This window comes from Panicum virgatum, chromosome 3N (genome assembly GCF_016808335.1).
Source record: "Panicum virgatum strain AP13 chromosome 3N, P.virgatum_v5, whole genome shotgun sequence".
Taxonomy (NCBI): Eukaryota; Viridiplantae; Streptophyta; class Magnoliopsida; order Poales; family Poaceae; genus Panicum; species Panicum virgatum.
The window spans coordinates 65562799-65580518 of NC_053147.1; the positions used below are offsets into that span (position 1 = coordinate 65562799).

Here is a 17720-nt window from a genome sequence, read left to right on the forward strand (position 1 = left end):
TTAACCCGGACGGTAAATGGAACACCGTCCACCCCGTATCAGGCCACTCAGTTCGCCGCCGCCGCCGCCGCATCCCGCCGCCGGCGACCAACACCGCTGAGTAAGTGAGCCCGGCATATGCCAGCGAGCGTTTCTCAGCCGGGGAAGGCCGCTCCCTCTCCATCGCCACCGCGGCAGGGGCGGAGACCGAAGCGGCGTGACGCCGCGCGCGCACCTGGTCGGCGCCGCCGTGCCGGTCCGGATTGGCGCCACCGCCTCGGGCAATAGCCCTGTCTCCGTAGCGGTGGGGCCTCAGTTTCGTCGCCCGACGGACAAGCAGATGTCGCCGGGGCTGGCAGGGATAACTGGCCCTGGCCATAGTCGAGGCTCATGGCGACCGGGCGGCCCGCTGTGCTCGATCGCCAGCGCTGTGCAGTGACACCAGCGATGCGGCTGGTTCTCGATCACGGCAGCACCGGCAATGAGCATGGCCACAGAAAGGAGATGAAGAATCAGTGCATCTCATCTTCACCAACACCGGCAGATTCATACGAAGAATCAAGCTTGTTCAAAACAGGTATGTCTAGGACACTTCTTTGTGTCCCATGAACCTTAAAAGCTCTATTCTTGCATTTTTTGTGGTTTGCTAATTGATTATTTTATAATTTTATCTCCATATATACGACCACATACTGTCTTCCTGAAAATACCTGGTTTTATGTAAATGAGTTACCAGCTATTCTGTATAAACTAGTACTTATGCTTCTTGTTTACAAAAGCCAACCTAGGAGTAACTAGGTGGCTGACTGGCTTTATATTAAATATATATATCCGTAAGAAGAAAATATACGCACCCAAATTCAACTCGATGGAGACTTCCTTATTATTTGCAAAAGGAATCATTAAAATCTATATTGCTAACTTATTCATATTCTAATGAAAATAAAGCACGCAATCCGAATATATTCCTTGGATTGCTTTAAATGTATTTGGTGTAGATACAAACACCCCTCACCTGTACCAGGCAGTCCACAGCTGCTCTGCATTAGTTATGTCTGATTAGAAATACAAGTTGTACCTGACTAATTACCTTCAGCATGACAGTCCACTACACCCAAGTATCGAACAATAAAACCATGCATCAACTCCAGCAACAGCAATCAGATGGTAAAACACATTCTGCAATATGCACAGCAGAAATTGCCACTGTCCACCCCAATCTTACAATCTTTCCATAAAACAAGTCCATCAACTACATTAACATCTGATGTCTGTACGAAATAAACAAGAGAGAGACACAAATCTATGATTACAAACACAGTTGAGAAATGAAAAGGGCATGGGATTTGAAATTAAGAACGGCTGTGCTGCTGCATCCAACCACCAGATTCATCAGCATGAAGAGGAATAGCAATACTGGATGATGCCATTGTGTCTGCTCCCATCACCGGATGGATAATTGCCTGAGACCAAGAAGATGACTCTGAAAGTCTCATCTTCTTAAGACTAGAATCTAGTGCGTCATCCAAACTTGGTTCAGCTGGACATCTTTTTCGCTTCTCCCTCATGTCACACGGTCCCAGTCCCAGTTCCTCGCTTTCAATCTGATTGGCTGTTTTGACCAACATTACTCTGGGCCTATTTGGGTGTTTCTTTGCTGCGTGTTCCCAATGTTGTCTTTCTTGTGCAGTCGTGTCAGCATCAATTGTGATTTCCTTGAGATGTTTGAAGTGTCTGATATCCATGCCTGAAAGACCAACCACCAAATCTGGACAGAGGAGCTGAAGTGAGACAAGGTTTGGCAGAGCTCCCTGTTCAATGGTTGGCGGCGGAGCTAAAGCGAGACTCCGCACCTGAAAGCACAGGCGTCGCAGACTTGGGAATGCCCCATGTTTTATTTCAAAACCCTCAAGCAGGTCTGCAATCAGTTTGAGGTAGAGCAAATTGCCCAAATTTGCCAGAGCTGATAGAAGACCCTGCGTCAGGGTAGCAGATGAGATGCAGAGATCTGTGAGACCTGACAACAGCGTAACAAATGGCGGCAGCATAAGCAACTTGCCTTGAAGCTTTAGTGACCTTAGATCATATTTGGAACCCCCAGAGCATGGCTCCAAATTAAGTTGACTCGGAAAATCTTTGTCGGTTTCTTCAAAATCAAGTGACAGAGAACAATCATTGTGTCTGTCGATTGGGACCTTTGTCAATTTCTGAATGGCTTTTGAAAGGTCACTCATATAACTATCTCTGTTGGCAACGCGCTTGCACCATATCTTAAGCTTCCTCAGTTTATACATATGCATAATAAGCTGCAGAAAACCTTTGCTATCTTCCTTTTTTGAACAAATAAAACCTTTGCTATCATCAGCGACAAATCCAGCTAAAGTCTGCAAGTTACTCTTTTTTCCAGACAAAAACTTTTCTAGTTTACTCATCTTGTTCACATTCTTCAAGTCATCCTTATCAAGCATAAGCTTATTTCCAAACAGGTGAGTTAAGTGTGGCAGTTGAATGGCCTCGACGGGTAGTGATTGTATCTTTGTTCTCCTTAAATCCAGTGTCTCCAAACAGTGCAGCCCATCAATGCACCTCGGAAGCTCATGGATAGTGCCTCCTAAGCTCAGGTATTTCAGATGCCATAATTTGCAGATGTGCTTGAGATCATGGTCTTTCAAATCACTGCATTCTTCCAGATCCAAGACTCGTATCAGTTTGCACTTGAGAACAAAAGAAATGGCTCCACCTGCATCCCCAAAGACTGTCAGAGAGCGAACACGTGACAACTCTTCATCAGATGCCACACATTCTATCAGTTTCCCATCTTGGACAGATAGGTGCCGAGCATTGTTGGCATTGGCAGCAGCCCTTGGATGAGCAGCAGCCCTTGGATGATCAGGAGACAGCGTCATGATGAACCTATGCGACAAGGACTTATGAAGTACAAACTCATGCATGATCCCATGAGTTCTGCAAGTCTTCACTTGTGAATTGTTTCTTGTGTCGATAGGCTGAATGATATTCCAATCAACAAGCTTATTGAAGTTCTCATCTGCAATGTCCTGTTCATCACGAAGAGATTCACTTCGAGCATATCCTTCAGCTAACCACCGCCTAGTTACAACTTTCCTCTTGAGCGGACGGTTCCTCGGGAATATGCCAAGATACAGGAAGCAACTTAGAGCGTAGCCAGCTAAACTGTCATAGTTATCAAGAAGAACCTTCCTTAGGTCTGAAAAGCTGTCATGGCCATGGTTTTCCTTCAGATGAGAACCAAGGTCACGGCATAGCTTTGCACAAAGCTCCCCTGTGGGCTCAACTGAACTCTTCAGATAGTCGGAAACACTGACCAGAGCAAGTGGAAGGCCATCACATTTTCCCAGCAGCGCCGCTGAACCGTGCTCCAACTCAGGTGACCTGATCCCCGGAAAGGCTACCTCCTTTGAGTCTTCTTCACCAAGGTTGTCCATTTGGTAGACATAACCATTGCCATGACTGCACACATTAGCAACCGACTGAATAGTTGTCGTCAGTATTATTCTGCTACCTGTACTGCTATCTGCAAAGGCCGAGTTTACGGCTCTCCACTCATCCATTTGGACGCCATCAATGACAATCAAATACCTAGCAACAAAAATAGAGAACTGAGGATGAAAGTTGAGTGATAAAAAATAATAATAAAATCATTAGGGAGTTGAAGTGGCAAAGAACTGATACAAACGGAAGCATACCCACACCTCTTGTCACTGAGGTATTCCTTGAGCGAGACCTCAAGATTGATGGTGTCAGCATCCAAATCCATGCTGTCCTTGGGAAGAACTTGCTGGAGTATATCATGCAGGATGGCCTTAATCCGCTGGCTGATCTCCGGCGAGGTACCGGCGGCGGAAACCCAAGCACGGCAGCGGAAGGTTTCCTTGGCATGAGGGCTGTCGTAGACTGCCCTTGCAAGGGTGGTCTTCCCCGAGCCACCGAGCCCAACGATGGAGATCACCCTCAGCTGCCGCGGCTCACCATCCACCTCGCGCAGCAGCGACAGCATCTCCTCCATGGGCTTCTCCATGCCCACCGGGTTGCGCGTGACGGGGCGGCACGGCTTCGAGGCGTCGAGCGTCACGGACGACGGCAATAATCCACCGGGCCGGCCAACATAAGCAGATCTAGAGTCGATGACCCGCTGGTGCGCCTCCTTCAGGCGCCTCTTGAGCTTGTGGATCTCGTCGGCGTAGCTTGAGCGGCTCTGAACCTTCTTCAGCTCGCGAGCCACCCGATGGACCAAGGAAGACGCCGTCCCGGCGGCGGCGCCGCCGCCGCCGCCGCGGTGCTTGCACCTGAGGCGATGCGTGAAGCGGTCAACGCAGTCCTCTATGTCGTGCGCCAGGTCAAGAATCTCCGCGCTGTACAGCCTCGCGACGGCGGTGCGCTCGGGCCTCCCCAGGGCGCCGAGCTGATCATCCATGGCGGCAGCGATCATGCGGAGGTCGTGCTGGATGGACGCAGCTTCTTGCGCGAGGGCCCTGTGCTTGCTGTACTCCTTCTCCAGCAGCAGGAAGAGCCTTCCCATCACGCTCTTCAAGAAAGCTCCCACTGCCGCGGACTCCATGGATGTGTATGGGTATGTGAAAGACGTTGATCCACACTACTTGGAGACGCCTACAAATCTCACGGATTAGTAGCGCAGCTCCAGCTTCAAGCTTCCCTGCTGGAGCACTTTGAGTGGATGCACCCAGTCATGGGCAGAGTAGGCATCTCTATCTCGTTAAATTTTTTAAAAAAGAAATGAGCTGGTGGTTGGAAGTGATAGGAGACGCTACATGGCAACACTTCTGTGTTGTGTGGATGCACTCAATCGTGCCTACAGGAATAGTATCTGATAACTTTGTTCCAGTAGTTCAGTGGACAGAGAATCATATGCTTTACTGATAAGCATGCATATGTCAGTGTGTAGAGGAATAGTATCTGATAACATGTGTCCCAGTAGTTTAGTGAACACAGAATCATATGCTTTTATTGATGAGCATGCACATATCAGTACGTAGAGGAATAGTATCTGATAACATGTGTCCCATCAGTTTAGGCTTGCTCCAAGGGCACACCGTATATCGCCCCCCACCCTACGTAGGGGGGCTTTGGGGGGAGCGAGCGCTCCAACGGCTCCCCCCACAGCTCCCCCTATATACGGGGGGGTTGAAACTCTCCTCATATATAGGGTGAGTTCCAACTCTCACTATATCTCTAATCATACTGTTTCTTCGCAATATTAATTCTGTTTGAGCCCCGTAACACGATGATAATGTGTATTATGACAGTACAAATACTGTATGATTTTTTTAAAATTCAAAAACGTTAAGTAAATAGTTAGTTAATGAGTGATAGTATATAGGGGGAATAGATATGGGGGGAATGGTTGGAGAGAAGGAGTTATAGGGGGAGGAATCTTTTGGAGGGAAGTAGTAAAATATAGTAAATAGTACGTTTGGGGGGAGTTGGATGAGGGAAATAGTTGGAGAAAACCTTAGTGGACAGAATCATATGCTTTGTCTCTATTTGGATCTATGAGTTATTTTTTTAGCCCCCTCCAAATAGCTTAGAGGACTCAAATAGAAGGACTATTTCTAGGTTATTTGCAACTAGCCCACTCAAAAAACTACCCCCCTCAAAGGGTGCTATTTAGGGCTATTTTAGGTGGGGCATACTGATTTTCTCTTTCTCTCTCTTGAAAAAATGGCAGCAAATGATTGGAAAAACACTTTATGAGCCAAATAGACCTTAGATCCAAACATCTCAAGGACTATTTCATTGAAGGGATATTTTTTTAGGCTAAACTTTAGCCCTCAAAATAACTCTTGGCTATTTCTCCAAACAGAGGCCGATGAGCATGCTTCTGTCTGTGCGTAGAGGAATAGTATGTGATAACCTGAGTCCCAGTGGTTTAGCGGACAAAGAATCATATGCGTTATTGATGAGCATGCGCATATCAGTGCGCTGAGGAATACTAGTATCTAATAACATGTACCCACTAGTTTAGTGGACAAAGAATCATATGAGTTAATGATGAGCATGCACATGTCCCGGTTGGCAAACTTTAAAGGTCGTGTCGAACGGTTCTATCTGATCACTGGCTTAAAGTCAATCCATATCAGTGCAGACGACAGCACATCCATCAGTTTAACGACTACACGTTCATCAAAGTGTCTATGGGACCCACCAGGCACCAGCAGCAACGCCGAACAGGCTCAGCCTATCCACAAATGGTACTCTATTTCCATTCTCTAAAAGAAATATTTCATTTTGATCATCGAAATTCTTTCCTCTATATTTATTTCTTCCACACTCATCATCCTCTATATCTCATTTCTCCCGCACTCATCATCACCTTTTATACTGGCTGACAAGTGAACCCACTTCACACTCACCATCTCTTCACCTCTCCTGCACCACAGTGCTGCACCACAGTGCCGCACCACCATCTCTCCACCTCTGAATTTGGAGGACCGTAGGCTGTCCGCTACGACAGAGGATGCTTCCCAGTAGGCCGCAGCTGCAGTTTTTACGGTAAACATATCCTTCAGGAACCGGTGCCGTTAGCCAATACAGACAGCCTCACCTCCTGCTCTGGTTGTCCGCAGTGGGTACTCTAACCCATACGGAAAGCCGTCCTCCAGTATTGCTATAGCGGAAAAAGCCCCGCAGCGGGGTGGCAAGCTGTTCGCTATCATCGCGGACAAGGCGTCGTCCGCTATTTTAGGGGGAGCGAGGTGTCCACCATCTGCCTTCCGAGGCTGGCAGACGCAACCACCCCGGACCTTCCGCCCCTGGTCCGAACCGCCCGGAGGCACGACAGAGCAGAGCGGGGGCGGCGCTGGGGCGCGGCAAGGGAGCGTGGCGAGGGGGTGGCGCAGCGCTCGCACATGGCCGCCGCCGCGTTCGTCCATGGTCGCCGCCGACGCTCGCCCATGGCTGCCTCCTCGCTCGCCCATGGCCGACGCCCGCCGCGAGGCCCGTTGCGGGGCCCCTGCTCCTCCGCCGGCCGCAGAGCTCGAGGCCTCCTGCTCCGCCGCCGCTGGATGGGGACGGAGCTAGAGGCCGCGCGGATCTGGTCGGCACGCTCGAGCAGGGGACCCGACGCGGAGAGGAAGGAGGGAGGTGAGACGCAGAGAGGGAGTAGCAGCACGCGCCCAAGGTCGCTCGCGGGCGGAGGGAGCAGAGGAGGGGCGCATCCGAACTCGCTGCCGCTGTTCCCCATGAACCACCGTGTCGCCGGCCAGCCGTGGCCGCGCCGCCCGCACGCTCGCGTGGCCATGCTCCCGCTCGGTTGCCCACACCGCCCGCCCACGAGCCCAGCCGCACACCCAGCTCGGGCGGCCGCGCCGCCCACGCGGACCGCCGCTGCCGCCGCTCGCCGTGGTCGCGCGCTCGCGGAGCCACACGCCCGCTTGTCTTCCCGCGCCGCGCGCCCAGCTTGGGGGGAGGGGGGCGTCGCCAGCGCGCTCGGGTTGCCGCACCGGCCTCCGCTGCCGGGGATGGCCCGGGTGGAGAGGGAGACAGAAGAGAGCAGGGGAGGAGAAAATGAGAGAGGAGAGTGCCGTGGGAGAGAAAATGAGGGGAGGAGAAAATAGGAAAAGAAAAAAAGAGAAACAAAAAAAGGAAAAGGGAGAAAGAGAAAAAGGAGAAAAAGAGAACAAACTATTATTATTTAATTAAAAAATTTTATTACTAAACTATTGTAAAAGGAGATGAAAAGAAAAAGAAGAGGAGGGGAGAAGAAAAGGAAAAGAAAGGAGATGGTTGAATAAAATATGTGGTAGTTGGTATAGAGGATAGATATAGAGTATGAATGGGTGCGGGAGAACTGGATATAGAGGAGAATATTGATGACCAAGACAGAATATTTTTTTTAAAGGATGGATCAGCCTGGTCGAGTACTGTAAATGAGGTGAGAGAAGATGGTCGGCTCTACGAGTGTGAAAAGCAGTGTCATACGCTAGCGTGGGAGTAGTCGCTGGTGTGGGAGGTGTGGGAGTCACTTACACTTATCTCAGCTCCACGGCGAAAAGAATCTGATGTAAAGGCTTGGTGAAATTTTTTGGATTTAGGTATTGTAGCATTTTCATTGTTATTTGGTAATTAATACCCAATCATGGACTAATTAGGCTTAAAAAATTCATCTCGTCATTTACAGTTGAACTGTGTAATTAATTATTTTTTCAATAATATTTAATGCTCCATGTATGTGTCCGAAAATTTAATGTGACAAGTATTATAGAAAAAATTTTAGAAACTAAAAGGCACCCTAAGTCAGCAACGTCGACTCCCATTGGACAAGACCTTGTCCCTTTAAATTTATTATTTAAACCAAAGGTGTGTGATGACATAAAGCAAACAATCAATCAAGCCATCTATATAAATTCACGTAAGCAAAATAAACTGATGTGATCATCATTAAATGAGTAAAAAATGTGTTGCTACCAACTATCTCGTCAACTGCGTTGGCTCGTGCTCTCATGCAAAACAACATCAGATAGTGTATGTACTCTCTCCGTCCTGAAATGTAGGGCATTCTAGAGTTTAAATTTTGTACTCAAATTTGAGGCTTTCTAGGTTGAAAGTGGATCAAACCATCTTAATTGTACATTATTTACGAGTCTTTCCCAATAAAAAGACGTGCATGCAACCATGTAGGGGGATGTGCATGGGAAAGAAATTGATATTTTAATTAGCACATATTTAATTACTCAAATAGAGTCCCAATGCTTAATAATTAGGGGTAGAAGAACCTTTTCTCCATCTCCATAATCTGTTGGAAATATTCTAGAATGACCTACATTTAGGACGGAGGGGGTATTAAATATCACATAGACAGCTAAACAGACAACCATTGTCTAAACTGTTGTAAAATACTCACTCCGTCCGGAATGATCTACACATGAAAGTCTTCGCAAATACCAATGGGCAGCCGTTAATACATGAATATGCCAATAGATGCTATAGAATTTGAAGAGACACCCAATACATGCATGACTACTACTCATGTGAAGATCAATTTAGGACGACTCTAAAACACTCATATGTAGATCATTTTCGGACGGAGGGAGTACTCTATTTAGTTGTCTGTGTATATCAAATAGACAGCAACTGTCTAAACTGTTGTACATGCTCTAAGTGGACAGAGAATCAAATGCTTTATTGATAAGTATGCATATACCCCGGTTGACAAACACAATTTCATCTATTCTCTTTTAATAGTTCTATTTTAAAAGATAATTTTTTAACAGTTATATATCAGTTGATATTTTGAAAATACTATGGATGATCGTTCGATTCCGTGGAGAGTAACTTTTTTAGAAAAAAAATTTGTATTGTATAATATAACATCAAAATCGAGCAGTCATAATTAATGAGATGATAAGTAAGATTTTTTCTTCTTGGTCATTGTACCAAGATGAAATGGACCTATCAAATACTCCCTTCATCTCATAAAGGCGGTTCATTTAGACAATTTTAAACATATTACTAGTACTAAAAAATAATCATATTACCCTTAATTAACTATAGCAATTGTGATTGAAGACCGTGCTGTTTATTTAATTACCTAGGTTCTTAATAAATGCAAATGTTTTTGAATTAGAAAAGTAATATCCACTTAAACATTTGATTGGTTCTATACCTTCCCAATGTAATTCTTTCTTGATATTTATTGCTTTAATTATACGGGACGGAGGAGTATGGAGGAAGTACTTATCACCTTTAACTTTATTACTTTAATTAAAGGTGTAAAAGGTAACCTAAAGCAAACAATCAATCATGCCTGTTCGGTTCCTATTTGACCGTTCTCTCCGGATCCGTTCTCTCCCAAGTCCTTCCTTCCGCAACGGAAAAGGTTCTCTCCCAAGTCCTTCCTTCCGCTTCAATTCTGTTGCTCAGAGGTCGTTCATGCTACCTTGATCTGAGCTGATTCCTTCACCTTCCAGGTTTGTATTTCGTAGTACTTGATCGATTTCTGTTTCGGCATCTTTATTTGCCTGTAAATTGAAGCACCAAACATGGCTAAGCAATCTGCAGGATTAGGCCTCGGAGAGATCTCAAGCATGGAGGCTCCTACCAGTCCTTTGGACGGCACCATTTTGAAGCTTCCAGGGAAGCTCGACAGGCTACTTCTTCAGGCTCACGGCTGCGCCCTGCCCAAGGGCGTGGCGGATGAGATACCCCTCATCAAGCTTGATCTCGAGAAAATCATAGGTATTTCCTCAAACCTGCAGGAAGACGACCATGCTATGATGGTCAGGTGCTGGAGGAAGGAGCTGCGGGAGCTTTCATACGACATGGAGGACTTCCTTGACCAGTATGAGCACGCCGCTGCCATGAACTGTACTAGATCCATTCGTGGCCAGGAGATTACTCGGCGGCGCAAGAGCAAGAGAACTCTCCCTTGGATCCGGGAGAAGCTGAGGCAGCGCCTGTGGATGGCCAACAAGATCAGAGAATTCAGCGAGCGCGCACAAGAGGCACTTGAGCGCCACAGGTTGTATAACCTTGACGCCATTGCTGGCCCTGCTTCCTTTAGCTGTACTGATGATGCATATCCCACCTCTTGGAATTGCACACCTTGTGGGGAAGATAAGGCTTATGTTGGTATCGATGCTGCTATGGAAGAGCTCGAAGAGTTGCTGATGATGACCCATGATCAAGGGCTCCAGAAGCTTCAGGTTGTGTCCATTGTTGGGTTTGGAGGAATTGGGAAGACGACACTTGCCATGGAACTTTACCGCAAGCTTGGGCAGCAGTTCGAATGCCGGGCATTTGTGCGGACTTCCCAGAAGCCTGATATGAGGAGGATTTTCATCAGCATGCTCTCCCAAGTTCGTCCACACCAGCCACCTGACAATTGGACAGTACATGGCTTAATTTCCACCATCAGGACACATCTGCAAGATAAGAGGTGCTATATATCTTTACTACATCTAACATTAATTACATACATATTTGCATTGTGATAAACTGTACTCACAATCCAGCTCCATTGTCCAGTTGAATTCAGTATGTATTCCATTCAGTGTCTCTAATGTGTCTAACATAAAGCAACTCGATTGTTAGAACAGATGGTCTCTAACGGGTGTACAAAAACAAAATGTAAAGTCTGCTTAGAGAGGGAGAGAGAAATTCGAATTATTCAGAGTTCTTATTTAATATTTGCCACTGATCTTGCCACAATGTTTTCACTGTAACAAAAAATATTTGCAGGTACTTGATTATAGTTGAGGATTTATGGACTACATCAACATGGGACATTGTTAAACAAGCTTTACCAGAGAGCAATTGTTGCAGCAGAATACTAACAACAACAGAAATTGAGGATCTCGCTCTACAATCTTGTGACCATGACCCAAAGTATGTTTATAAGATGCAACCGCTTGGTGAAGATAACTCAAGAAAATTGTTTCTCAGTTCAGTTTTTGGCCCTCAATATGAATGTCCTCCAGAACTCAGGGAAATTTCTCATGATATTATCCGGAAATGTGGTGGTTTACCACTGGCTATTGTGACTGTTGCCAGTATTTTATCAAGTCAGCCAGGCAAGCAAGATCGATGGGATTATGTCAATAAATCCATAGGTTACAGTTTGTTGACCAATCCTACCTGGGAAGGGATGAAACAAATCTTCGAGCTTAGTTACAACAATCTTCCCCAGCATTTGAAAGCTTGCATCTTATACACTGGTTTGTATGAAGAGGACATTGTAATTTCGAAGGATGATTTAGTTAACCAGTGGCTAGCTGAAGGTTTTATCCAAGCAACAGAAGGGCAAGACAAGAAGGAAATTGCAAGGTCATTTTTCGATAGGCTTATCAATGGAAAACTGATCCTTCCTGTAGATGTAAATAGAAATGGTGGGGTTTTGTCCTGCACGATTCACCACATGGTACTAAATCTTTTTATTAGATGCAAGTCAATAGAAGAGAATTTTGTCACCGCAATACATCATTCTCAAGCAACAACCACACTCGCTGACAAGGTTCGTCGACTGTCTCTTCAATTTGGCAATGCAGAAGATGCAATAACACCACCAAATATGAGATTGTCACATGTCCGAACACTTGCCTTTTGGGGTGTCTTCAAGTGTTTGCCTTCCGTTGTGCAGTTTCGCCTTCTTCAAGTTCTAATTCTCCATATTTGGGGCGATAAGGATACCATAAGTTTTGACATCACTGCAATTTCAGAACTTTTTCGACTGAGGTATTTGAAGGTTGCATCTAATGTCAGCTTGGAACTACGTACCCAGATGCGAGGTCTGAAATCTCTGGAAACACTTACAATAGATGCAAGAGTTAGTTCAGTTCCATCAGATATTGTTCACTTGCCAGGCTTGCTGCATCTTAGTCTTACTGCTGAGACAAACCTGCCCAGTGGGATTGGCCACATGACATCGCTTCGCATGCTTGGATGTTTTGATATCAGTAGTAATTCGATAGAGAATGTACAGAGCCTTAGCATGCTGACAAATCTTGAAGATCTTCAGCTCACCTGTTCTACAGTACAGACAGAAAATCTGAATAGCAAAATGCAATCCGTGCTGATCTCGATTCTAGGGAGACTCAGTAAGCTCAAGTCTGTTACTCTTGCATCAAGAGCTCCCAGTACTGTAAAATCTATTGGTGCCACGGGCATGACCATTTCTGGTGGCTTCAGCAGTTTTCCCTCTGCCCCACCTCTTCTTCGGACTCTTGAGGTTTCACCTCAAATTTGCATATTCTTCTACACCCCCCAAGTGGATCGGACAACTCCGCGAGCTCTGCGTCTTAAAGTTTGGGGTTAGAAGAATAGACAGGGATGGTGTTGATGTTCTCAAAGGATTGCCTGCTCTTTCTGTTCTCACCCTGTATGTCCAGACCAAGCCTGCAGCGAGGATAGTCATTGGGAAGACCGGATTTCCAGTTATAAAATACTTCAGGTTCAAGTGCTGCGACGCTTTGCTGGAATTCGAGGAGGGTGCTATGCCTAATCTCCGCAAGCTGAAGCTTGCTTTCAATGCCAGCAATGCTGACCAACAGAGCACAATACCTGTCGGCATCGAGTACTTGTCTGAGCTGAAAGAGGTATCTGCAAAAATTTGTGGTGTTGGTCCTGAGGAATCCCACAGAAGGGCTGCCGAATTGGCATTCAGAGATGCCATCAGGGTGCATGATAGATTTCAAAGAGTCAATGTACAATGTGTAAAGCAGATCATTGAATGTAAGGATGATCAGAGTAGCATAACAACAGTGGAGTATTCGCCTCATGACAGCATCCCTAGAAAGTGAGTTGTCTGCTGCCTTCCTGCCTGTGCAAATCAGCTCCATCATTTGATTCTTTTGGCTTATAATAAGCCTCTGTAGTGGGTAATGATCTTTGTACCCCTCGTTAATACTTTTTTCCTCCCCCTCCTACAGCAGAGGTGGCGGAGGCGGCAGCGACGAGCCGGCCCGGATGCTCAAGCGCCCGCGCCTCGTGTGGACGCCGCAGCTGCACAAGCGCTTCGTCGACGCGGTCGCGCACCTCGGCATCAAGAACGCCATGCCCAAGACCATAATGCAGCTCATGAGCGTCGACGGCCTCACGCGCGAGAACGTCGCCTCCCACCTCCAGAAGTACCGCCTCTACCACAAGCGCATGCAGGGGCTCGGCGGGGGCGGCGGCGGGGGCGGGTGCGCGGGCGGCAGCCACTCCTCCGGCTCCGGCACCGACGCCGCCACCGAGCACCTCTTCGCCACGGGGCCTGTCCCCTTCCTCCCGTACCCGTGCCCGCCCTTCGCGCCCATGGGCGCCGCGCACCACCACCACCACCACGCGCCGCAGATCGGCCACTTCCACCACCCCGCCGCCCGGCCGCTCGGCCACTACGGCCCCACGGGCGCCGGCTTCGACCACGGCTTCCTCAGCCGCGCGGTCGGCGCCGGCGCGCCGCCCGTCGGCCCGCCCGGGATGCACCACCACCGCATGATGGCGCCCGCCTCCTTCGCCGACGACATGGACCTCGGATCCCGAGGCGGCCCCGGGGGCCTCTACCTCAAGCGCATGCAGGGGCTCAGCGGCGGTGGCGGCAGGGGCGCGGGTGGCAAGCACTCCGCCTCCGGCACCGACTCCACCGGGGGCAGCGGGACCACCAACTCCGCCGTCACCTTCGACGCGACGCATACACATTCCATCGGCACCGACTCCACCGGGGGCAGCGGGACCACCAGCTCCGGCACCGACGCATCCATCTGAACAATGTGCTTTCAGCCTTTTAGCCTTTTCTTATCGTTCCGTGGCATCTTGATTTTAACCATGGTTTAAATAGAGGGTTATAGTGCCGCTATAGTCTTTTTAGAGGATTTCCCTACGCTATTTGTATTTGTACCGCTATGTTAACTATGAATGCTAAATTGGGCTATAGTTGCGCTAAATGGTGTAGCTTTAGCGCCGCTAAAGTCTTATCCTTAGTCCAGTGCTAACGTTTTGATCTTTTGGACAACTAAATATTTGATTGTATGAATTTTGTTGTATTGTCAACTTAAGTAATATTTCTGTAGCCCTAAAAACATATTTGTGTTTATGAAATTCGTTAATTACTATGTTTTTGTGCATCTATTACTTGTATTTTTCATAGTTTAGTAGTAAACTGCTATTTGGCATAGCCCGCTATAGCCTCGGGAAAAAATACATCGCTATTTGTCATAGCCACTATTTAAAACCATGATTTCAACCCTATTCTTAACACTGTAATTGTATTTCTTAGCTTCTGAACAGATGGAAATACTAGACCAACAGAGAAGGTGGGGTTGTTCAAATCCCCATCTCTGAATGACTTGAAGTTTGTATTGTCACCTCCACCCTCTTCATTTGGTAGGTTCAAAACTTCCTCATCAGTATCTTCATATGACATCTGTTCAGGTCTGCTTGAGTTGAAACACTTGAGTCTGCTCCATTTGGCTTTCTTGTTTCTTATTTCTGATACTCCCTCATGTTACGACGAATGACAAATAAACGATCAAGAGGAACAAACCAATCACAGAGGACACAAGATTTAACGTGGAAAACCCTCTCAAGATAGAAGGAAAAAACCACAGGCGCTAGCGCGCAAAACTTCACTAGCTATATCAAGTGCGGTTACAAAACGCCGGGGATTTACAACTGAATTTGGATCACAACTCAACACCTCATCCACATCACCATCAACAAAGTCCTTGAAAGGACCGTGATGTCGCCTAAAGGGGGGTGAATAAGCGCACCTACAAATTTTCACTCAAATGCAGCGGATTAAATTCACTGTCTGCCAAACCCGGAACTTCCGGGTTTCAAATCCGGAACTTCCGGATTTGGGCTAGACAGTAGGTGAACTCGGAACTTCCGGGTTTGTCAATCCGTAACTTCCGAGTTCACTCAGAACAGAGTGAACACAATAAAAGTAGTGCTAAAAAAATAAATGTAAATTCAAACCTCAATTGTAGAGTCTGCTCAGAGAAGTTTCTTGAGCAGGTTCACGCGGATCCTGCACATACGAAACAACAATATCTCCAAAACACAAGTGTCTAATGGAGAGCTCCTCAAATCCACAAAACAAATGTAAATGCAATGAACATAAGGATTTGTTTTACCGAAGTTCAGATTCACCCCGTGCACCCACGTGTGAATCCTAGTCTCCGTTGAGGAAGCTTATATCGATCCCAAGGTCAAGCTATCTCCTCCTTCCACTATATGACCATGCACCCTCGTGGCACAAGATCGGTGCTGCAACAAACTTTCCGCTGCTCACCACAATCCTTGGGAGCTAGCCGGTGACGCCTAGCCGTCTAGGAGGCTTCACCTCCAAGAGTAATAAATGCGAACCACACAAATCTCGCCTAAGCTCAAGTGCTCAAGGTTTGCTGTGCTCTCTAGTGCTCTCAAGCATTCACTCTCTCAACTCAACTCAAGGATATACACTAATCACACAATCTCACAAAGAGAGGTTGGGGAGAGCTCAACTATGGCTACCAAGCTTCTTGGGATGACCAGCAATGAACAGAATAAAGCCTGGAACAGCAGCCCACCAAGGAGGGGGCTAAGGGTATAAATAGCCGGTCCCAACAAAACTAGCCGTTATGTGACAGTTAGAACCCGGAACTTCCGGATTCTACAACCCGGAACCTCCGGGTTTTCAAACCAACTAGCCGTTAGTGCCACGTGTACTAAATCCGGAACTTTCGGATTCCAAATCCGGAACTTCCGGATTTGCCCTGGCAGCAAAGTTAAAATGTGCACATGAGGCTTTTATGTCTCTCTCAACTCACATGGGTTACTTGAGTACTGAGACTAAGCCAAAGACCATTGTGATGCATCCCTTTTGATAGTATGACATACCTAAACTCAAGATCAAAAATAAATTACATTTCAACTTCTTGAGCTTCTCTTTTTCATCCTATGCCGTGTGTTGATCAATCACAATCTGAGGTGTGCATCCAACTTGGCTTCTTTACTTTGAGCACATCTTCCTTGAGCTAGTGACCTTGAACCTTTATCCTTGAATGAAATCCACTTCTAGTTCAAGTCACCGTCTTCACAATAAGATTCTAGAAAGATTGATACTTGCCAACATGAACACCACACATGACCAAGATTCTTCAAGTTGAACCCAAAGAACGTTTCGTCACCCTACAATTGGTTCCTCGGCACAGCCACAATTGCCCTTCTCCAAGCTTAGTACCTAGAAACCCATTCTCGAATTCCAACTCTTCATCCTTGCATCACATATGGCTTCATGTAGGCTTGTATCACATTTAACTTACAATGAAATCCATTTTGATCCTCAAGCTATTTTATTTCTTCTAATGAATAATGTTTCTCAATGTGAAATTCTTCTTGTCTCTTAGAATTCTTGTACTTGATCATTATCGGTTTCCTTGCTCATGCCAAGCCTTTGCTTACATAGCCTCTGGAAACTCGCCTTTCGATCCCATCCATTTATTCTCAAGAGCACTCTTGAACTCACATCGATTTTTACATTATAATAAAAACCATTTCTTTCATACTTGCTTGATCATCAAATATCACTTGTAATTCTTATGACAAATTTTTCAATATATGAGACTATGCATAAGCATACAAGCTTGTCTCATTCTCAATATCTTTACTTGTTATTTTGAGTACCACATACTTCAACAAGCTTCATTTAGATATATGAGTGAATTCTTCACCAATAACACATATCCCAATTCACACAATACTCATTGCCCGTTATCATTCTCATACTAGATCATGTTGTGGCATTCATCTTGTCATATGAGTTTTGTCTTGAACATTGATACATTTCATCGCATATATAACAAATATAATAATTAATTTCTGCTCATATACTTAACAAGATGGTTAGTCCTTTAATCGTGGTGTCAATCAATCCACCAAAACACACTAGGGGCCTAGATGCACTTTCAGTCCTCAAAAAGGTCGTCATCATCATCATCATCATCAACATCCTCCAACTCATAATCACTGTCCCCAAAAGTCATCATCTGAACTATCAGAGTGAGAACCATCTATTCCCCATCACCATGTAGATGCTCTTCAGCTCATGCTGTCACATTCTATTCCACTCTTTTATTCCTCAAATCAATGTAGAAAATAGGGAGCTTCTCACCAGCTTTCTTCTCGACAACTTCAACTTTTTTGGGGCTAAAAACTTTTGGCAAAGGAGCTAAGTGGATTCAGTACAATGTCATCCCAATCAAGACCCCCAATATTGTTCTCATGAT

At 46.3% G+C, this 17720-nt stretch overlaps 1 protein-coding gene and 1 pseudogene across 5 annotated transcripts; one reads left to right on the forward strand and one right to left on the reverse strand.

Annotated features, from left to right (window-relative positions):
* Window positions 1-1144: 1144 nt before the first annotated feature.
* On the reverse strand, window positions 1145-4839 carry LOC120666825 (disease resistance protein RGA4-like). 4 transcript variants are annotated; one of them, XM_039946799.1, is made up of 3 exons: window positions 3705-4839; window positions 2039-3597; window positions 1145-1955 (listed from the first exon to the last, which is right to left on the reverse strand). In XM_039946799.1, the coding sequence occupies exons 1-3, from the start codon at window positions 4574-4576 to the stop codon at window positions 1888-1890; spliced, it is 2499 nt and encodes an 832-aa protein (XP_039802733.1). In that variant the 5' UTR covers window positions 4577-4839; the 3' UTR covers window positions 1145-1887. The 4 variants fall into 4 exon arrangements, with proteins under 4 accessions (XP_039802733.1, XP_039802734.1, XP_039802731.1 ...); XM_039946800.1 differs by having other exon boundaries at window positions 3711-4812; XM_039946797.1 differs by having other exon boundaries at window positions 1145-3597; window positions 3705-4816.
* A 4943-nt stretch (window positions 4840-9782) lies between these two features.
* Window positions 9783-14535, forward strand: LOC120666826 (annotated as a pseudogene). The gene is made up of 4 exons (XR_005671882.1): window positions 9783-9944; window positions 10036-10912; window positions 11215-13267; window positions 13401-14535. The product of XR_005671882.1 is annotated as a disease resistance protein RGA5-like (transcript).
* Window positions 14536-17720: the final 3185 nt, after the last annotated feature.